Source organism: Hermetia illucens, chromosome 3 (assembly GCF_905115235.1).
Source record: "Hermetia illucens chromosome 3, iHerIll2.2.curated.20191125, whole genome shotgun sequence".
NCBI lineage: Eukaryota > Metazoa > Arthropoda > Insecta > Diptera > Stratiomyidae > Hermetia > Hermetia illucens.
Window position 1 is genome coordinate 10,576,857 of NC_051851.1, and position 20,100 is coordinate 10,596,956.

At 39.4% G+C, this 20,100-nt stretch overlaps 1 protein-coding gene across 19 annotated transcripts in view; it reads left to right on the top strand.

Annotated features, from left to right (window-relative positions):
• Window positions 1-20,100, top strand: part of LOC119652455 (heterogeneous nuclear ribonucleoprotein R) — a 217,325-nt gene that overhangs the window by 171,933 nt on the left and 25,292 nt on the right. For 17 of the 19 annotated variants that reach the window (XR_005249548.1, XR_005249547.1, XM_038056606.1 and 14 more), the window contains 5 exons: window positions 14,438-14,571; window positions 14,661-14,789; window positions 14,845-14,985; window positions 15,044-15,150; window positions 15,225-15,337. Coding sequence is in view for 17 of the 19 variants with exons in the window: in XM_038056606.1 (XP_037912534.1) it covers window positions 14,438-14,571; window positions 14,661-14,789; window positions 14,845-14,985; window positions 15,044-15,150; window positions 15,225-15,337 (624 nt within the window). In the remaining 2 variants the exon portion in view is untranslated. Of the gene's footprint in view, window positions 1-1,568; window positions 1,705-14,437; window positions 14,572-14,660; window positions 14,790-14,844; window positions 14,986-15,043; window positions 15,151-15,224; window positions 15,338-20,100 lie in introns of all 19 variants that reach the window. The other 2 variants (XM_038056600.1, XM_038056617.1) reach the window with 1 other exon arrangement.

The window sequence follows — 20,100 nt, forward strand, 5'->3', positions numbered from 1 at the left end:
CGACATCCACTACACCAGAACGAGATCGATCGAACGAACGCTGTGCTGTGCGAATCGTTAGTTTCGGGCCCATAAACTTCACAAATTTTTTCGGCCGCTTTCGTTACATTTTTACCTCTCAGGTAGTAAAAATGTAAAATATGACGAATTTATTTCTTCCTTGGTGGACTCCATTTTTGACGCGCTATAACTTGAGACTGAAACGTACGATCATAAAACTGTCAAATAGACACCTGCAGCCCAGACTGTCGTCTTCAAATCGCCGTATAGTATGACCCGATGCAATAAATACAACACAAGATATGTTTAAGTGTCGCCATCTATTGACAAAATACGACATTTCTTTTTCCCCAACCCTATTAAATCCAACTGAGAAATGGGGGGAACCATTGTATAGAGATGGTCTTTGCTCTGAGATGCATTTTTTTGTAGCTACTCTTTCGGGGTCTGCGCCTTTTCCTTCGCGAACATTTCCCTTGAGCAAGGACACATCTTTTTTTTTTCGCTTGTTATTTCATGATATGGGACCCCGGAAATCTAGAGCGTCCAACTTTCCCGCCTAAGTGGGATGTTTTTGAATAGTATTTTGCTTTTTTTGAAGATATGCTCCCCGCGTTTGCCTAGCCTAAAGTGAGAAATGAGCAATAGTTGAATGATACTACGTACATCCCTAAAAAGACATACAAATATAATCTATATCTACCATACACGATCAGTTCATACATATCATCACACATATTCATTCATAAAACTATAGAATAAAAGAAGTAATGTTATTGCTTTTGATTTTCCTCCTATTTTTAATTACACGCTAACCAAAGGCGCTTTTCAATGTTCTCTCTTCAGTTTCTGTTTTGTGTTTTATGTTAACATATTCATCCTCAAACAGTCTCCAGTCATTAACTCGGCGTGAGAAAATTTGCATACAGACTTTTAAAACGAAAATAAAAAGGCGAAACATTTGCCTCGGAAGACATTCAGTGTTTTTCAAATGAATTTTTTTGTTGTGAAAAAATTACATGAGATTTTGGTAGCCTGGCTCTCACTCCGATCCTTGTATTCCTTTTCCTTCGACAAAGAGGGCGACAGGAAAAGGGAAACTGGGTGGAACTTCCATGTCAACAGTTTGTGTCCTGGGGCAGATGGTCCTCTGTCCGCCACTACCGGCTCAAGTAATTTTTTCGCACTTCGCCGTAATGTGTACGACAAGAAATTGTGCAAATTTTGAGCACCAGAATTTTTTTATTCATATTATATATATTTATTTTTGTTCTGAAATGACTTTTTAAAAATTTTATCGAAATATCTAAAGTATATACATATTTTTCTTAAGAATTAGAGTATATTTATATTGTATATTTGAGAAACTGGTCGAATTTGCTGACAATCTTAAGAGAAAGCAAATCAATCGAAAATCGAATGTGACGAACATTGTATTTCAAAAGAGACCGTCAAAATGCTTAAAAAAAATAACGAAATTGGAATAGAAGAAAACATTGCATTTTTTCTAATTTCCGTTTTCTTTGGTCCGTTTTATTACGAATTTGTGTGACTTGTATTAATTCCAGCTGAATGATTATGAAATTCGGAAAGGCAAAAAGATTGGTGTAACGATATCATTTAACAATCACCGGCTATTTGTCGGAAATATACCTAAGAATAGAGATCGCGACGAATTATTAGAGGAATTTACTAAACATGCACGTAAGTGATCAATAGAAAAACAAAAGAGAAAAAAAAAATGAACATTCACAGCGACGTAAATTCTCGAAAACAATAGCGCAAGATCAAAGTTACGAAATTTCTTTACATGCGTGTTGCATATAAAAAATTCCATTAATTTATATGTACCGCCGCAAAATAAAAAATAAAATAAAAACAAAACATTTGAAAAAGACCCGAATTGGCAGTTTCAAAAGATTCTTACCGTAGCTAACAATTTTTTTAAATAGTTGCTTCGCAAAAAAAAAACCAAACAAAAGATACAAATTGCAAGAATCTAGTGCTTGTTGTGCATTCTTGCAGTTTGTATCACTCGCAGGCATAAAGAGTACGTTTTCAGTTATTTTTGCATTGACAAAATTCAAATACTGCTTTTGATTCGATCCAGATTAAAAAAAAAAAACACAAAAAAACAATCACATTATATTTTTTTTTCCAAATTTTCATCATTCCAACGGATGTAAGATGCTCAAATTTTTCTTTTAGTGTAAAAATTGCAACGCTTTTTGAACATTAGAACAAAATTCAACTGTTCTGTAGCTCAACAATTTCTTTCCAAAACATTGCCAAATTCGCATTAATTTTATTTGAAACTCTTAGTTTTCGAATTGAAACGTTTTGTTTAAAATTCACGTGGTGGGGGGAAAGAAACAAAACCCTAAACCTAATGAATCCACATGCTTATAAATTTCCAAAAAGAATCATTCATCTGAAATTCAATGGGGGCCTATCCGCCACACGTTCATAGATTTTAAACAAAATGTTTTATTGGTTCATGATGTGTATATTGGACCCTGAATTCTAATATTTGGAACATTATGCTATAAAGTCGAAAAAAAAATTGAAATTGAGTTTATTTTATGAGCTTCAAAAGTGCGCTGTCAAACGAGATGAGGAATCATTTTGCAAGGTTTTTCACATATACAGCTGGGACACGGAAACTATTCGGCAAAAAAATTTCACTTTAATGCTCAGTGTTGCGGTGGTTTTAATTGGCTGCTTCGACTAATTTTATCAACGTATGATTCATGGCTACATAAAATTCGACGCGAGTAGGTTATATGTATTTTTAAGATAGTATTTTTGGTCTTTTTCCTGAATATAATTGCTGCCTCAGTGTAGAGAGGGTGACACGCAGGCATCTAAATAATTTTAAATTGAGCTGTCCACGATTAATCTCTTGGTAAAAAACACAATCAAGTGACAATTGTGCAGGTTGACATGAAATATATTTTTGATTTTAAGGTTTTGTTCGGGCGTACCGAATAGGGCCATGTGGGGTATTAAAAAGAGGGCCCGATTATTACTCTCCTTTATCAAACAAACGTTCTTCTACATGCTTGACCAATGCCTTGAAGCTGAAGTCAGTACGCCAATTAGCACCTCATCCTCATCGTCCTACACATAAACAGCCCTCTAATCCCAAACGAACTGGCTTGGTCAATTCCGCATATCAATTTCGTCAAGCCCAAAGTGATCCCAATGGCTATCAGACCCCCTCTCTAGAAAACCATTCCCTGTCTAGCGCATCTCTTGTAACGCTCTTAGAGCAGGAAAAAAATCCGCTGGAGCTAACAAAATTCCTTCTAGAATCCTTAAGAAATGGCGTTAGCGCTTGCTTAATCCCACCCCCATTTACTGCAAATGTGCTCAGATTACAACCATCCGCAGGAAAAATGAAAATCCACACACACCCCCGTCCTTTCAACCTACACATAAAAAGCCCTCTAATATCAAATGAACTGACTTGATCAATTTCGTCAAGTCCAAAGCGACCCCCATGGCCATCAGACAGAGCAAGAACAAAAAATTCGCTGGACCTAACAAAATTCCTTCCATAATCCTTAAGAAATGTTGGTAGCGCTTGCCTACGGTCCACTTCCCCCATGTACTGCAAGTGTGCTCAGACTACAACCATAGAAAGAATGAAAATCCACTCCTTCCGGTTAGTTACATTCCTATCTTCGTCTTTTCAAGCTACACATGAGCAACGCTTGAATCACAAATGAACTGACTTGATCAATTCCGTATATTAATTTCGTCAAGTCCAAAGCGACACCAAAGGCTATCAGACAGAACAGGAACAAAAAATCCACTGGAGCTAACAAAATTCCTTCCATTTGTCGTTAAGAAATGGCGGAAGCGCCTGCTTACGGCCCACTTCCCCCATGTGTTGCAAATGTGTTTAGATTGCAAGCATCCCCAGAAAGAACAAAAATCCACTCCTTCCGGATAGTTACAGGCCTATCTCCGTCGTCTCAACCAATATATAAAAGATCCTCTTATCCCAAGTTAACTAACTTGATCAATTCCGCATATCAATTTCTTGAAGTCCAAAGCGACTCCAATGGCTATCAGACAGAGTAGGAACAAAAAATTCACTTGAGCTAACAAAACTCCTTCCATAATCCTTAAGAAATGGCGCTAGCGCTTGCTTAAGGTCCACTTCTTCCATGTACTGCAAGTCTGCTCAGATTACAACCATTCGCAGAAAGAATGCAAACAAATTCCTTCCAAATAGTTGCAGGCCTATCTCCGTCCTTTCAACATACACATAAAAAGCCCTCTAATATCAAATGAACTGACTTGATCAATTTCGCATATCAATTTCGTCAAGTCCAAAGCGACTTCAATGGCTATCAGACAGAGTAGGAACAAAAAATCCACTTGAGCTAACAAAACTCCTTCCATAATCCTTAAGAAATGGCGTTAGTGCTTGCTTAATGTCCACTTCTCCCATGTGCTGCAAGTGTGCTCAGACTACAACCATTTCCGGAAAGAGGAAAATCCACTCCTTCCAAATAGTTGCAGACCTATCTCCATTCTTTCAACCTACACATAAAAAGCCCTCTAATATCAAATGAACTGATCAATTCCGCATATCAATTTCTTCAAGTCCAAAGCGACTTCAATGGAAAAAATTTTCTTCCATAATCCTTAAGAAATGGCGTTAGCGCTTGCTTACTGTCCACTTCCCCATGCGCTGCAAAGAAGAAAGAATGAAAATCCACTACTTCTTGATAGCTACAGGCCTATCCTCATCCTTTCAATCTACACATAAAAAGCCCTCTAATTCCAAATGAACTCACTGGATCAATTCCGCATACCAATCCCGACAAACCCATAGAGACCACAATGACCGTCAAACAGAGGAAGAACAAAAAATCCACTGGGCCTAACAAAATTCCTTCCATAATCCTTTGGAACTGGATGAATATATAGACATCAGCTCCTTCCTACCTATCAATTCGATCATCGCTTGTATAACGCCCAATTCCTCATGCACTGCTCAGATCACAACCACCCCTAAAAAGAATAAAAATCCACTTCCTACGGATAGCTACAGGCCTAATATTTTTGAGCTGACCATAAAATCCATGACAAATGCAACAATTTTATGTAAGACTTCCGGTTTTTCAACTGAACAGGTCACTTGGTTGAATATGCCCTCTTAGTCCGAAAAAAACGACTTCGTGCTCGAGATTAAAGGCACCTATAACACCCCATCTCCTTGACATAAGCAAAGCTTTTCACTCTATTCTGGAAGAACAGCATTCCCAAGTAAAAGTTCAGCAGCAGCTCTATTCTTCTTACCCTAGTCCAGTTGGAATCCCACAAGGCTCCCTTGTCTGAGCAATTCTTTTCTTAGTTCTCTTACTTCAGATATCCCGAATCCCACTACTTAGCTTAATCCATTCAAGGACCTGCAAAATGATAATATCCTCATTATTTAAACCTCCACGAAGGACATACTATGCGATGGCGCACATCTGAATTAATATTTTGAGGAGCGGTGGTTTTAATTGGCTTCTTCGACGCAAGTAGGTTATATGTATTTTAAGATATTGTTGTTGGTCTTTTTCTGAATATAATTGCTGCCTCAGTACAGAGGGTGACAAGGCGCTGCAGGCTGACATAAAATATTTTTTTTTGTTTTTAAGATTTTAGGGGGTACCAGGGGTCAATTAGCACCCATCATTCCCGTGGAAAGAAGTCCTTATTTTTCCCATACACAAAGGCGGTCACGGCTTCATAAAACGTCGATCCACTGCTACCAATCTTCTGAACTTCACCAACTCTGTGGCCAAGTGCCTCAACTCTCGCCAGGAAGTCCACTTCATTTACACGGACTTTTCTAAGGCCTTCGATTCAGTTAACCACGAAATACTATTGTCCAAACTCGCCTTTCTCAACATTCCTCCATCACTTATTACATGGCTTACTTCCTACTTATCCTCTCGACCCTGTAGTGCTTTCTTTGATGGTTGCACTTCTATTCATTTTCCCCCTCCTCTGGTGTGCTACAAGGGTCCATTATAGGACCTCTTTTATTTTTATTCTTGATTAATGACCTCCCCTCCAGCCTAACTTATCCTTGCTTGTTATACGCCGGTAGCGTTAAGCTGTTATCCTTTGTTTCGTTTCCAATGCGCTTCCCTGCAGGCAAATCTGGATACTTTGGTCCATTGCTGCACAGTTAATAAGTTGGATCTTAATGTCACCAAATACCATTCGATGTGTTACTCGCTTAAAACCTCTCCCACCCCTTTCTCATACTCTCTTGGTGGTTGTCACTACTTCGCTATTACCAACCCTGCTTCCAAAATGTAAGATTTCATACTGCGTTCCTGTACTGATTTCAGCTAGGTGTAACCCTCCATAATGCTTTTTAACTCCCTCGTGAGAAGTATTCTAGAGTATTGTTACGTGATTTGGTCCCCTTCGGTAATTGTAATTGTCTTGCCCTAGAGAGGATACAACGCAAATTCACCCACTCGCTCTTGCTCAAGATGGACCTCCCCCGTGTTGGCTATCCCACCCGCCTCCGTACCTTTCGTCTCCCTTACCTCCAACAACGTAGAATCTTCTTCAATCTTAAAACCCTCTACAAACGCTCTACCGGCCTAATGGACTGCTCCGCCTCTGCTAATATCGTTTTTCATAACGCGCTATACAACACGTGTAATGCTGATATTTTCGGCGTGCCCTTTACGCGAACGGTTCCTTGCGTATTTAACGCATCTGTGCGCTATCGATCAATTTTGAGCGATATGCCCGAAATTTTGGCAGTTTTAACACTGCACTTCCTCCACTGGGTTGAACTTTCCGGAGGTAATCTTTTGATGACGGATGTACTTCACCCTGAAAACTTCACTTAGTCTTGGGAGGGTTTAAAGTTAGCTATAAAAAGACCAGATTGAGACTTTATCGGGAGCGAGGGATTCTCCATGTGGAGGGCCTTGTTTCGTCACAAAATTTGCAACCAGGCCAGCCGATCGCCTTGTTTTACTCCGAAATTTGTTCCGGAATTCCTCCAGTTGCAGAACCATCTGTAACTTTATCTGAGCACTCAATTGGCCAGGATTCCAAATTTAGACATTTAGACATGTAATACAGATAATTCCTTTTTTAAGGGAGGGACCATAACTAAGTCCTTCAGTAGGTACATTGTACTATCCGAAACATAGGCGACCGTGGCCGTTATTGATGACTTAATAACCACCTCGCTAATCGCGTCGTCCAGATCGGTTTAATATTGCAGTGCACCTGTTTGCAGTCGACGAATACATTATTTAGATTGACGTTGTATTAAAACATTTCAAGTGTTTGTTTCCCCGAAAAAGTCTGGTCAACCTTTAATTTCCTCCTTTGAATATCTCTTTGGTACGCGCCGACTATATTTTTTATGGAAGATTTCAGCCTCCTGTTAATAATTTTTAATAATTCCTTCCACATTTATCCATTGGTTTTTTATCTGTTTCACGATCAAATATCAGATCCTGTGCTCCGTTTTTACGTAGGATTATTCCTCGTTGGGATCCTGCTGTAATTCTTTTTACCATAACACTGTTAGCCGGATCTTAAAATTATTTTTTAATCTGCAGATTTCGCCATCCATGTCCTTGCGTTTTTTTCTTGGGTATATCTTTTGTTGGTGGTTCCTGTGGGTGGTCCAGGTCAGCATGTTGAACAACTCGAAGCTGAGGGACCAGCCGGCATGATTTTGTCTTACAGCTCAGAGTGTCTTTCATTCATCCGTTCTCGTCATTGATCAGGACTTATTAATGTAGAGATCAAAGTTTGGTATTAGAATTGTTGGCATTAGATCAGTATGCGTTACCACTGTATGCTTTTGTTGTGGAGGATTCTTCTGGTTTCAGCAAACTATATGAGAGCACATTCTATCCCTTAGCTCCTTATATGTCCTTGATTTCACAGCCGCAGTTTTTCTTTATCCCCATTGGAAAATTCTGCCCAATAGCCCAAACTAATTCCTTTGCTTGGTTATGCGTTCATTTAGATAAAAGTGGACTTTGTCTTTCCTCCAGTCTCCATTTGAACTTATGGTGCAAAACCGTATATAATTTTTGGTGTGATTTCTTTTGTGTAAATTTGTCGTTTTCTTCAAGTTTTTTCACGATTCGAAGTGTCTACTCTGAATTGATCGAAACGAATATAATTTTGTTATTTTAATAGAGGATTCCTGATTTTTATTGGTCGGGACAGAGGACAGAGGCTGATCGTCATTTTCTTCTTGTTGGTTCGGATGGAGCAGAGAGTTTTTAAATCTCCGCATATCATAGCAACCTATTGTTGCTAATTTCGGTCTTCTCTCAGCAACTTGGATGAGGAGACAGGGGGGAAGCAGATCTATTGTGGCTGTTCCAACTTCAATTCTTCCTGGACCTGGTCATCATGTGCATGGCAGACTCAGAGCTCCCTCATTTCTGAACAAAAATTATGCTAGCTTTGGCCTGCTTAGGCCAGAAATACTAAGTGGTTCTTTTCTCTGGATATAATTAGCACTCATGGGTATTTGCGGATTAATATAAGGGAGCAAACAAGTGGTGACCACTTCCGTTACGTTGCTCCCAGAGAGAGCAGAGAGCAGCTTCTGATGAGTTACCTCTGCCCTGGATGAACTCGTCGTAGTTGTCTGTGTATTTTTTAGCTTTAAGTATTAGCTCAAAAAAAGGACCCCTTGGACCAGAAAAGTGAGAGAAAGTCAATTCCAAACAAGAATACAATTTTGTTTTGGAAGGATTCCCGATTTTGCATCCACTCGGTGACCACTCGCGACAGTTGGAGAGGGACTGATTATCATTTTCTAATTGAGTTTGGAGTTTTTAAATCTCCGTCGATGTATCAATCTATGGCTGTTTCGTTCAGTTTTTCCCATCGACTTCTATGTCTCGATCAATCTATATCAGTGGGTTCTTATCAACTTATATTACGCAGTCACACCATCGAAGATTGCTCTCTTGCACCCCCATATCGAACGATACAAGTGCTCCTTTCGGACGTGACCATAGCGGCGTCATGGGCGATGAGTCAAGGGGGTTAAAGTCAGATCTATTGTAGATATTCCAAAAATTCGTACTTCAGTTTGGTGAATTTAAAGCCGATCAGGGCATCTCTGTGAACAAGTGAAGAAAGATTATTTTTAATTTCACTAAATTCATGAATTTTCACACTCAACTGGATGAACATGTTGTAATCTCCTATTATTGGTCTTCTCGTTTTCACAACATTCCTCTTTCGATTTAAGAAACTTGTGCCTCGCGATTGCATCCAGATCAGGCATTTGATAGAACCAAATGGCGAAACCGATTACGACAAGCTGACCTCGCTTGTGAACGGGACAAAGGCTGAAAAAAACGAAGTTCTGAAGCAGAATGAATCATATGAAGTGCTTCTGTCTACAATCTCCAATCACCATATCCTCTATTTAGTCAATGATTTCTTGGGAAGTAGCAGTTTTTTGACGAAAAATACCATTGGGTACGTAGCCATATAGTATAGCACTTTTTTACCCATCTTCTTGCTGTTCGATTTTATTTGAGAAAAATGAATCCTCCTTTTTCGTTGAGTTTGAAATTTTCTTTTTTTTCGCTTCGTACCAATTGTCCAATTGCTCATAATGGATGCAACCTCAGATCCAATTTGCTACAAGGCTACTAGCTGTTTTCCCAGGAGTTGACAAGATGTGCTGTAAATGTTGGAAGAATAGTACGACGAGGATTAATAATTTCAGGCAATGGGGACTGAGGGAATTGAAATGCAGTTTAGTTTATTTTATTGGGGGAGCTGCAGCTTCGAGCACTCGGGCCATTGTTGGGTCCATTGTACTATCCCCGTAAATGGCCTATTCAATGGTTTTACGTCTACGGCGTTCACAGGCTTTAGCGAATCTGAGAACATTCTCCAGAGGCAGATCTTCATTGGAGAAAACCTTGCCAAGGTGTCTTCGTCTGAGGGGCAACTGCATAAAAAATGCAGGGTGGTTTCCTCTTCCTCCTCACATTGGCTAACCATAACCGAAACCACCACCCCAATCTTTTCCATATGGTAGTTTAAGGAGCAGTTTCCCGTTAAAAGCCTTACTAGGGTTTTCATGTCCCATTTCTTAAGGGACAACAAAAATGCTGCTCTAGTTATCCTAGGCCCTTTCGCAAGGATTTTCGCCTGTCAGTAAGAGTCCAAATTTCTCCACTCGGCTGCGTGAATCTTTGCAATTTCATCCTTCAGAGTAGACTTGACAGTGGATGGCCGGATTCCAAAAGCTGGTTCTGGCCCCAATTGAAATGGAACCATTCAGTTCTGTTTTCTTTTTAATACATCGTCCTTACGACGTAATGAACTTTGCACATTTTTCAATTAAAATTTCAGATTATTTATCCTTTCGAAAGGAAATAGGTATAAGTTGAATCCCTCCTTTATCGTTGCTCGAAAATGTTTTTCCTCGGAGCATTTTCTTTCACTTTCGTGCAAAACCAGCACACCTTTGATCCACGCCTTTTCACCTTCATAGGCGCTGTGGTGCGCCGTTTTGATGCCACAAACTGCTAAGACCGTGACTGCTGTTATGGGAGCAGGGAGGCAGAGTTCAGCCGGCTAAGATCTTCAGAGCTAGCTTGTAGCATTCACAGAGGGGAAATCTCTCTGAGGTCCCCAAAGAATGATTTACCCAGTGTCCGTAGCCTGACTCTAGAGCTGGGCAATCACAGAGGAAGTGCCTGAGGGTAATCAGAATTGTACTGTATACCGTGGTATGGCGGCTTGGTCCCCTATAGGCCAATGCACTGTGCAGACTGCCGTAATCTTGAATGCATCTGCACGCGTCTGGCACAGGAGCCCTCGTGATCGGGCTATGTTAAAGCGGGCCAAATCCTCTCTCACTTACATAACATCTTTTAATTCTTCAAGTCACCCATTGTAGTGTTCCGATTATATCTAATTGATTCCTTCTGAAACCCTAAAAAAACTATAGCCATGAATTTTTCAGTTAACTGGAACACTGAACTTCTTTTGAGGTGGTATGCCTTGTTTGTGTCATTGCATGGAATATTGCCTAGACTCGAGCTCAAAAATTATAAAACCAAATTTCCTCTTTAGTGAAAATTTAACCCAAAATATCTTCTGTTACAAAGGGTGAATGTTTGTTATGCCTGTTTTTTGATGCATTGTGAGCATTTTTGGTATTCATTCCTGGTTACACCTTAGACATGCTAAGGTGGTTATGATGGTTTGCCAAAGTGGTCATAGGTAGTACTCCGATAATTTCTGTATATTGTGAAATGAGTTTCTGTATCAAACTAGGGTAATAATCATGGGCGAGCGCAATCCTGATCACATTGGCTCCTACATGGTACTGTAATCCTATAGAAGACAGTATACATGAGAAGCAAATCTAGCGACGAAGGGGCACGGAATGTTATTGTGTATCTTTGGGGTGGGGACGGGGTAGCTAACTGATCCGTTAACCCATGTGGTTAATGTGTTGTTATGCCAGTGTGTCAATGGCGCTTACATAATTTCCTTGCCTTTTCCCATCCCATGTGACAAGCCATAAAAAGCTGTGCAATACCACATGTCCGCAGCCACGTGGACACAAAGCATTGCATCACATACACGCCCTAATGCCAAACTTTCAGCGCGGATTTTTTCTCCTGCAATTACCGCTGCGGTCGGATATGCGCAATAATTTTTCTCTACCATAAAATTTTGAACAATTCGCTGAGAGATGAATCTTCTGTATACAGTCTTCTTGCGTTATGCTTGTTTCAAAGTCCTGATCTTATTGAATTATCGCGCCAGCGATTATTATTATTAACTTCATTAATATTTTCTAAAGTGGAGGCGACAATTCTATCTTGCTTGAACAGCTTGTGCCGCTTGTAAACCATGGTTTTCTCTGGGTAGGAGTTCTTGATAGATATCATCATAGATGACATCTTTTCCAAATAGGTTTTTTGAGCTTTTTCGTGCTTTGTAAGGGACTTAATAATGACGAAAAAAATCGATTTTATCCCTGTTTGCGCTTTTGCATCGGATTGACATGTATCATCAAGGATCACTTACTGGATAGCTACACGATTTACACCCAATTTAATGTTTACTCTTTCATTAGTGCAGGAAAAAAGTGACCTTATCCACCGCCATCCTCTCCTTTCTGTGAACCCCCTCCATCAAAGTCCAAATCTTATTGGTTTGTAGTACTTAGCGTCTATCGAAGAGAAAAGTTAAATAGGTGAACTATGTGACAATAGCTTCCTGCGAATAATAGAATGTATATTAAATTTGTCGGTGCGTAAAAGGTAGACCGCAGGCTCAATTGATCTGTTCTCGTAGCAAAGGTGCAAATATTTCCGGTTTTTTTTATGCAATTAGAGCATTTTTAGTACACATGCTAAGATGGTCATGCTGAACTGACAAAATAGTTGTAGGATGTACTGCATTAGTTTTTGTATCCTGTTTCTTTTACAAACAAACTAGCATCATCCACTATTGAACTTCCAACTTTATTAATATGTTTCCGGATAGCCCAGTGGTTAGACCGTTAGGCTGTCGTAGTGGAAGGTCGCGGTTTAAATCTCACTGGTGACATAGGGATTTGTATTATGATTATATGTCGGATACCAATTAACTCGGCTATGAATTAGTACCTGAATTAAATCAGGTAATAATCACTGGCCTGCGCAATGCTGACCACATTGCCTTTTACGGGGTATTGTAATCTTGTAGTGCATCATTACGACAAGAAGACTGTACAGGGGCAAATCCAGCGGAAAAGGGCACGAAATGTGTATTTTTGGGGTAGGGACGAGGTCGGTGCGTCGATGACGCTTACCTCGTTTTGCTCTGTCTATTTTTCCATCCCATGTGACAAGCCATAAAAAGCTACAATGCCCTTATGCGCGGAATTTTTTTTCTCCCGCAATTACCGCCGCGGTCGAAGATGCGCAATGATTTTTCTCTACTATAAGATTCCGTATAATTCGCTGGGAGTCTTCTGGCATTATGGACTTGAATGAAGTGCTCCTAACACCCTTTAGAGCTCTGACTTAATTGGATTGTGGCGTTAATGAAAATGTTATTCCACTTGTAAACCATTTTCCCTGGGCAGGAGTTCATGTAAATAGATGACATCTATCCGAATAAGTTTTGGGAGCTCTTCTCTATTTTGTAAGGGACTTAATAATGACGAAAAACTCGATTTTATCAAGGATCACTTACTGAATAACCACACGATTTACTCACAATTTGTTAATTTACACTCTGAAGAGAAGAACTTATTTCATTAGTGCGGTGGAAAAAGCGACCTTATCCCCCACCAGTCAAGGTATATAGGCCAAATCTTATTGGTTTGTAACACTTAGTGTATGTCGAGGAGAAAAGTTCTGTATTTCTAGTTCACCTGTGGCAACAGCTTCGTGCGAAAAATGGAATGTATGTTGAATTTGTCGGTGCATAAAAGGTAGACCGCAAGCTTAATAAGACCATCTTTAATCATAAGGGATAATCGAAAATAATAGCTCAAAATGACATTTGATCGCGGGCCCAAAAAAAAAATCTACAGCAAAAAGTATGTGAAAAATCTCTCGAATGTATAAAATTGACAGCCAAAGCTACAATTTGAGACAAAAAAAATGTATGGAAACCTCAGTAACAAAACACGATACGTTTATAATTGTCTGGCTACAGTCTACCAACAAGTTGTATAGAATTTGAGGATGTTTTCTACTCATAAAGCTGAACAAGAATTCGTACAACATTTGAAGATACCAATGAGTAATTTTTGTGAATAAAAATCAACTTGAGATTTGAGTTAATATGAAAACGGTAATGACTGGAGAATTAAACCAAAAGTATTTCCATATACTGTGTTTTATATATCAATTTTTTCTAAATATATAGCAATATATGATTACATTTCCCACATAAGTTCTCTCTATACATACCTTCTATAAAGAAAGTGGAAAGTGTTAAAATCTTCCCGACGAAATTGCGAAAATTCAGTCGATATTCAATCGTATATTCATTGATTCTTTTTAATCTGATCCGGTCTGATCTAATTGAGAATAAAAGTATTAAGTATAAAAGGAAGATCAATAAAATTCAAATTGAATGAAATTCAAAATTAAGCGTTTTGGCATTGGATTTTGGGGAGGGTTCAAATTGTTAAGTTCTAATTTATTGCATCGAAAAGAAAAGAACGGTTAAGAGTATAATTGATTTATGGAAAATCATAAGTCAAATATACTTCGTTGAATTTCTTATTTATAGACTTTTTGAAGTGCAAGAAGCTTTCTAAAAGTACTCGACAGATATTTTGCTTGAAATACAATTTTGATTTTTTTCTTCTTTTTTTTTACTTTTTCCCCCTTCACTTTATTACCTGCGTCGAATTAACTCGAACTGCAACAAATTCTAGCTGGCCTAGTGGAGGTTATTATTTATAGTTCACCAGATGATAAGAAAAAGAATCGAGGTTTTTGTTTTCTCGAATACGAATCACACAAGGCCGCGTCATTGGCTAAGCGAAGGCTTGGAACCGGAAGAATTAAGGTTTGGTTCACATCAAGTAGTTTTGTGCCTTTCGAAAGACGATTGAGATTAATTTGTGAATTTATTTTGACTTTTTCTGGATACACTAGGTGTGGGGATGTGATATAATAGTAGATTGGGCGGACCCACAGGAGGAACCCGATGAACAAACGATGAGTAAAGTCAAAGTATTGTACGTTCGAAATTTGACACAGGATATTAGTGAAGAGAAACTTAAGGTGAGTAAATTTCTGAGTAAAGGCAGAATGAGGTGATTATTTTTCATGTCCCCAGGAACAATTCGAACAATTCGGAAAAGTTGAAAGGGTCAAGAAGATCAAAGACTATGCCTTTGTTCATTTTGAAGATCGTGATCATGCTGTGCTTGCAATGCGAAGTTTAAATGGGAAAGAAGTTGGAAATTCTAATATAGAAGTATGTGATGATCAATTGAAAATAGTCTGACTGCTCGCTAACTTGTATATATCCTTAGGTCTCACTAGCCAAACCGCCTTCAGATAAAAAGAAAAAGGAAGAAATCCTTCGAGCCAGGGAGCGCCGAATGATGCAGATGATGCAAAGCCGTACGGGAATAATGGGGTGAGAAATTTTCATTGATCCCTTGAGAGCAATGGGGGTTTAATTGTTTTCCTTGTTTCCGGTTTATTTTGCAGTATGTCGCCGACGCATCCTGCCGCTATGATGCCAATACCACCTATGCGAGGCATACCCGGACCTGGACCTGGACGAATCCCTCTGAGAGGACCAATGGGCCGTGGCGATTATGGTAAGTTTAGAACTCCTCCCTACAACTACTACCAACACAACTATAGATAAGAATTTAAATGAGAAAACTATCGTTTCTAAAATTTAATGTAATGGAGGGTGTTTTCTCAAAACAAAGAAAATATCACCTTTAGGTTAATAAGAAGTAAAAAAAAAAAATAATAATAATCTGTACAAAATAGGAGACGTGCAGTCTAAAAAGCGAATATCTTGATATTTTTTTCACTCTTTTCAATAAGAGAATCGAAAGCGGTTAATACACAATTCGTGTGAAATGCGAGAATACAAGATCTGTAAAATTCGGATTCTAGTTTTTCAATATAAAATGTATAAAATATCCATCGTACTTATTTTTCTATCCTTGCAAAATATATATGTATATATTCGCAGATCTTTATTATGAAAGAAACGGATAACATTTTTTAACATTACTTTTCCACTATTTATTCTTTTGCTAGAAGAGACACCATTAATATTCACTGTACTAAAAAACTATTCCATTACTTCCCAGTGATAATACCGCCTCAATCTCAATTTTAATTTTCTTCTTGAACAATCCTAAGTGAATCACATATCCAATTTCGTATTCAATTCGCATATGATTTTCACAACTTCATCCCTACTACATACATAAACTTGGTATCTGTTCATAACTCATTTAAATCTTTTTTTTTCTAATTCGTTTTTCGTTTAATTCCCTCCTTTTGGTGTCGAAATGAAATCGTGTTTTTTTTTATTTCTGTTAATGCAACCTCCGTTCTGTATTTAGCAACACACCGGGGTGGAATGAGATTTCCCTGCATGCTTATAAAAAGTTAATTTGCAACTATCCATGCTAAGCTTTTCACAAGGAAGAAAAGTGGAGCTAACCAGTAGTCTAGGATATAAGACCATCCAAAAAGTAAATCGCAAACAGCTTATACGCGTACATGTATGTCTTTCTGTAAAAAAAAACCAACAACTTTCATAGTGACTTTGTTTTATGGAGCAGTCCTTTCATATGTTCGTATGCTGTGCTAGACTTATAACCGTGCTTAATTTCGCTTGCATGCATTCTAATCACTAATCAATTGATATATATGCAATTAGCGCTCTGTGGTAGGGAGGTTTTTATGTTAACCAGATTATCGACATGTGACAATCGGTAGGATATTGTCGACAAATTGCAGAATAGGTCGGTAATTCTATCTTTTATAGATGCAAATTGCGAATAGGTAAGTATGACAATGTCAGAAAATGAGATAGTAGATAATTTGTGCATGCACGTGTAGTTATCGTTTTGAATTACATATTTCCCGGCATGTCATAGGGATTAATTTTGTTTTCGTGTTCATTTTGATTACGACACTGATCAGAATGAGATAAATAGGCCTAAACGTCTAGGATGAAACTAAAGCCTCAAATATAAAGGAGCTTCTATTAAAAAGTAATTATCTTACGAGAAAGTTGTTGTAAGAAACAATTTTATTCGTAGCAAACTTTTGATTACTATTTATGGTTACGCTTAGGAACTGGGGGAGGCGTAGAATATAATGCAGCAATAGTGTGAATTATGTATTTCAATAATGACTAGTAACCTCATCGATTTGATAATCATTCAGCGCTACTTTTCACCAGCCTTTTTGTTTCTGCCCCAGATGAATATCTACAATCAAAAGATGACACAGTTCACTGCTTCTTCGGTTATGTATGTACATCTTACCAACATGAGAAAGGTGCATTAACTCCCCTTTTTTTGTCTTGAACCGAATAGAAAACAAAAAAAAAGAAAACCATTCAAACTCTTGAAATGGGAACACCTTGTAGTAAATCCCCATAAAATGGGGTCGCGATGCACGTTACCTGGGTTATATTGGTCCATTAATATTAGTAGGTTGTATTTTTTCCTAAGAATTCGAGATGAGTAACAATGCGGCCGGCCGTTAAACAGATGGGGGGACTTAGGATTATTCCATCTTAAAACAAAAAAGTTTCCGCTCTGGAAAAATTAGGTAAAAGCCTAAGATTGAGGTTACCTAGTGGGAAAAATATAGTTCTCTTAATCTGCTTCGCGGTCGACTGATTCCCATTAGTGCTCATATGTTTGGTTGACTGAAGAGAATTTCTAGTAGTGCCTGGAATATTCATTACATATGCTAGGAAAAGTTTCCCTCTCCTCATTCAGAAGAGATTTGTTGGTAGTAGTTAATTTAGTTAGCTGGGGGGAACCGCAGCTCTGAGCACTCAGGCCATTATTAGGTCCATTGTATTATCCCCGTAAGTTGCCTATTCAACGGCTTCCCGCCTACGGTGTTCGCAAGCTTTAGCGAATCTGGGAACATTCTCAACAGGCAGAGAGTGTGCAAATTCTTGATTGAAGAAAACCTTGCCAAGGTGTCTTCGTCTGAGATCTGAGGATGCCGGGCAGCTGCATAAAAAGTGCAGGGCTGTCTCCTCCTCCTCCTCACATTGGCTGCACACAGCCGAAACCACTACCCCAAACTTTTCCATATGGTAGTTTAAGGGGCAGTGTCCCGTCAAAAGCCCTACTAGGGTTTTCATGTCCCACTTCAAGGGAGAACAAAAATGCCGCTCTAGTGGCCCTAGGCTCTCTTTCACAAGGATTTTCGCTTGCCGGCAAGAGTCCAAATTTCTCCACTCGGTTGGTGAATCCTTGCAATTTGACCCTTCAGAGTAGACTTGACAGTAGATGGTCGGATTCCAAGAGCTGGTTCTGGCCCCACCATTGTGGATGCAGACCCTCGGCGAGCCAGTCTATCAGCCTCCTCATTACTGGCGATGTTAGAGTGCCCCGGCACCCACATCAGGAATGTTTCGTTCAGTCGGCCAAGTTTCAGCAGCACCTGATGACAACTCCACACCAACTGGCTAGATATGTTGTTGCCATTTAGTGCTGATAATGCCGCCCGACTGTCGGAACAGACTCGAATGGTGTGACCCCTCCATTTTTGTCGCAGACATTTTTCTGCTGCCAATGAAATGGCATATATCTCCGCCTGGAATATGGTCATCATTTTTCCGAGGGGTCGGGCCAGTTCTATAATCGGATTCTCCGAGAACACACCTGCACCCGATCCATCCTCCGTGACTGACCCGTCGGTGAAGATTATTAGGTCTGTAATCTGAGAAAACTCATGGCCACTTGTTGACCATTCTTCTCTTTCGGTGATTACGACAGTGTATGTCTTTTCAAAGACGAATCTGGAAACCATATTATCGGTCGGCATCAGGGTTGAATTCGACCGTGTTAATACTAGGTGTATAACTTTGCTTGCGCCGTTTAGTTTTTCCCAAAATTTAAGGCGTTATTTTTAAAAATTTTTATTACATTCATAATTGGAACTATTGTTCATCGCTGGTCATTACTTTTTCCTATCTATCCGGCAGCAAATGAAACCCGCGTCGAAAGGACTCGTCATCCTTTGACGCGATCTACGAATCAATTCAATTTTTCATTCCATCGTAAGAACCAAAATGCTGATTGGCCAGGTCGTCTGCCCATTGATTGGACAAGGTGGTAGTCAAATGGAACAATGTTAGGAGGGTACGGCGTGTGGAGTAGAACTTCCTATTTCAGCGTTTCCAAGTACGTTTTCACCGGTCGCGCCACATGAGCTCGCCCCAGGCTGTCATCCAGCAAAATCACTTTATCGAACCTTTCCTCGAACTGAGGTCGTTTTTCCTTCAGAGCCCGTCTCAAAACTCATCAGTTGAGTTCAATATCGTTCACCTGTAATGGGTTCCACTCGGTTTTGGTAGCTCGTAGTAAACTACACCAAGCTAGTCCTACTACATTCAAAGTATAATCTTGCAGCCGTGAATATTAGGCCTGGCTGTCAATGTGGAAACATGGCGGGGCAAACCCCATGATTTTCTGCATTTGGGATTATCGTACTGAACTAATTTTTCGTCCGAAGTCATGACATGGGGCAGGAATTCCTTCCATCGTTTCCTTTGAAGCATCTGTTTACAAGCAAATAAGCGTCGTTCAACGTCCCTCGGCTTCAACTCGTACGGTACCCAATTTCCTTGCTTTTGAACCATTCCCAGTACTTTGAGGCGCTTTGAAATGGTTGGCTGAGTCATATGCACCGATTCCGCCAACTCTTCTTGGGTTTGGGATGAGTTTCCCTCAAGTAAAGTCATCAACTCGTCATCTTCAAACATCTTTTCCCTTCCACTGCCATGCCAGTCTTCGATGTTAAAATTATAGTTCTTGAATCGTTGAAACCATTCACGACACGTTCTTTCACTAACGGCTGCCTCGTCATGCGTATTTGAGAACATTCAGTGAGCCTCAACCGCAGATTTCTTTAAACTGAACGCGTAAAGTAAAACTTCTCACAAATAGCGAAATTACGACTCGTAAACTGACATTTTGAGGCGATTAAAAATATATGAAGCGATATTTCAGGAACCATTTGTACTCTTCATCAGGGCTAACAAGGATATTCTATTCGCTAGTGTTATTTATTGGTCTTGCAAATACCGATACTTCGGAAACCACTTGTTCCCTTCAACAGTGTTAACAAGTCTTGTTATTAAAAATAGAATAGATAACATCCATCGTTGGCCACTACATTTCCCCATCTATGCGGCAGCAAACAAATTTCACGTCGAAAAGATTGGTCATCCTTTGAGGCGATCCACGAATCAATCCAATTTTTCGCTTCACCGTAAGAACTGAACTGCTGATCGACCAGGTCGTGCGCTATTGATCGGAAAAGGTGGTAATCGGATGGAGCAATATCAGGAGGGTGGTAC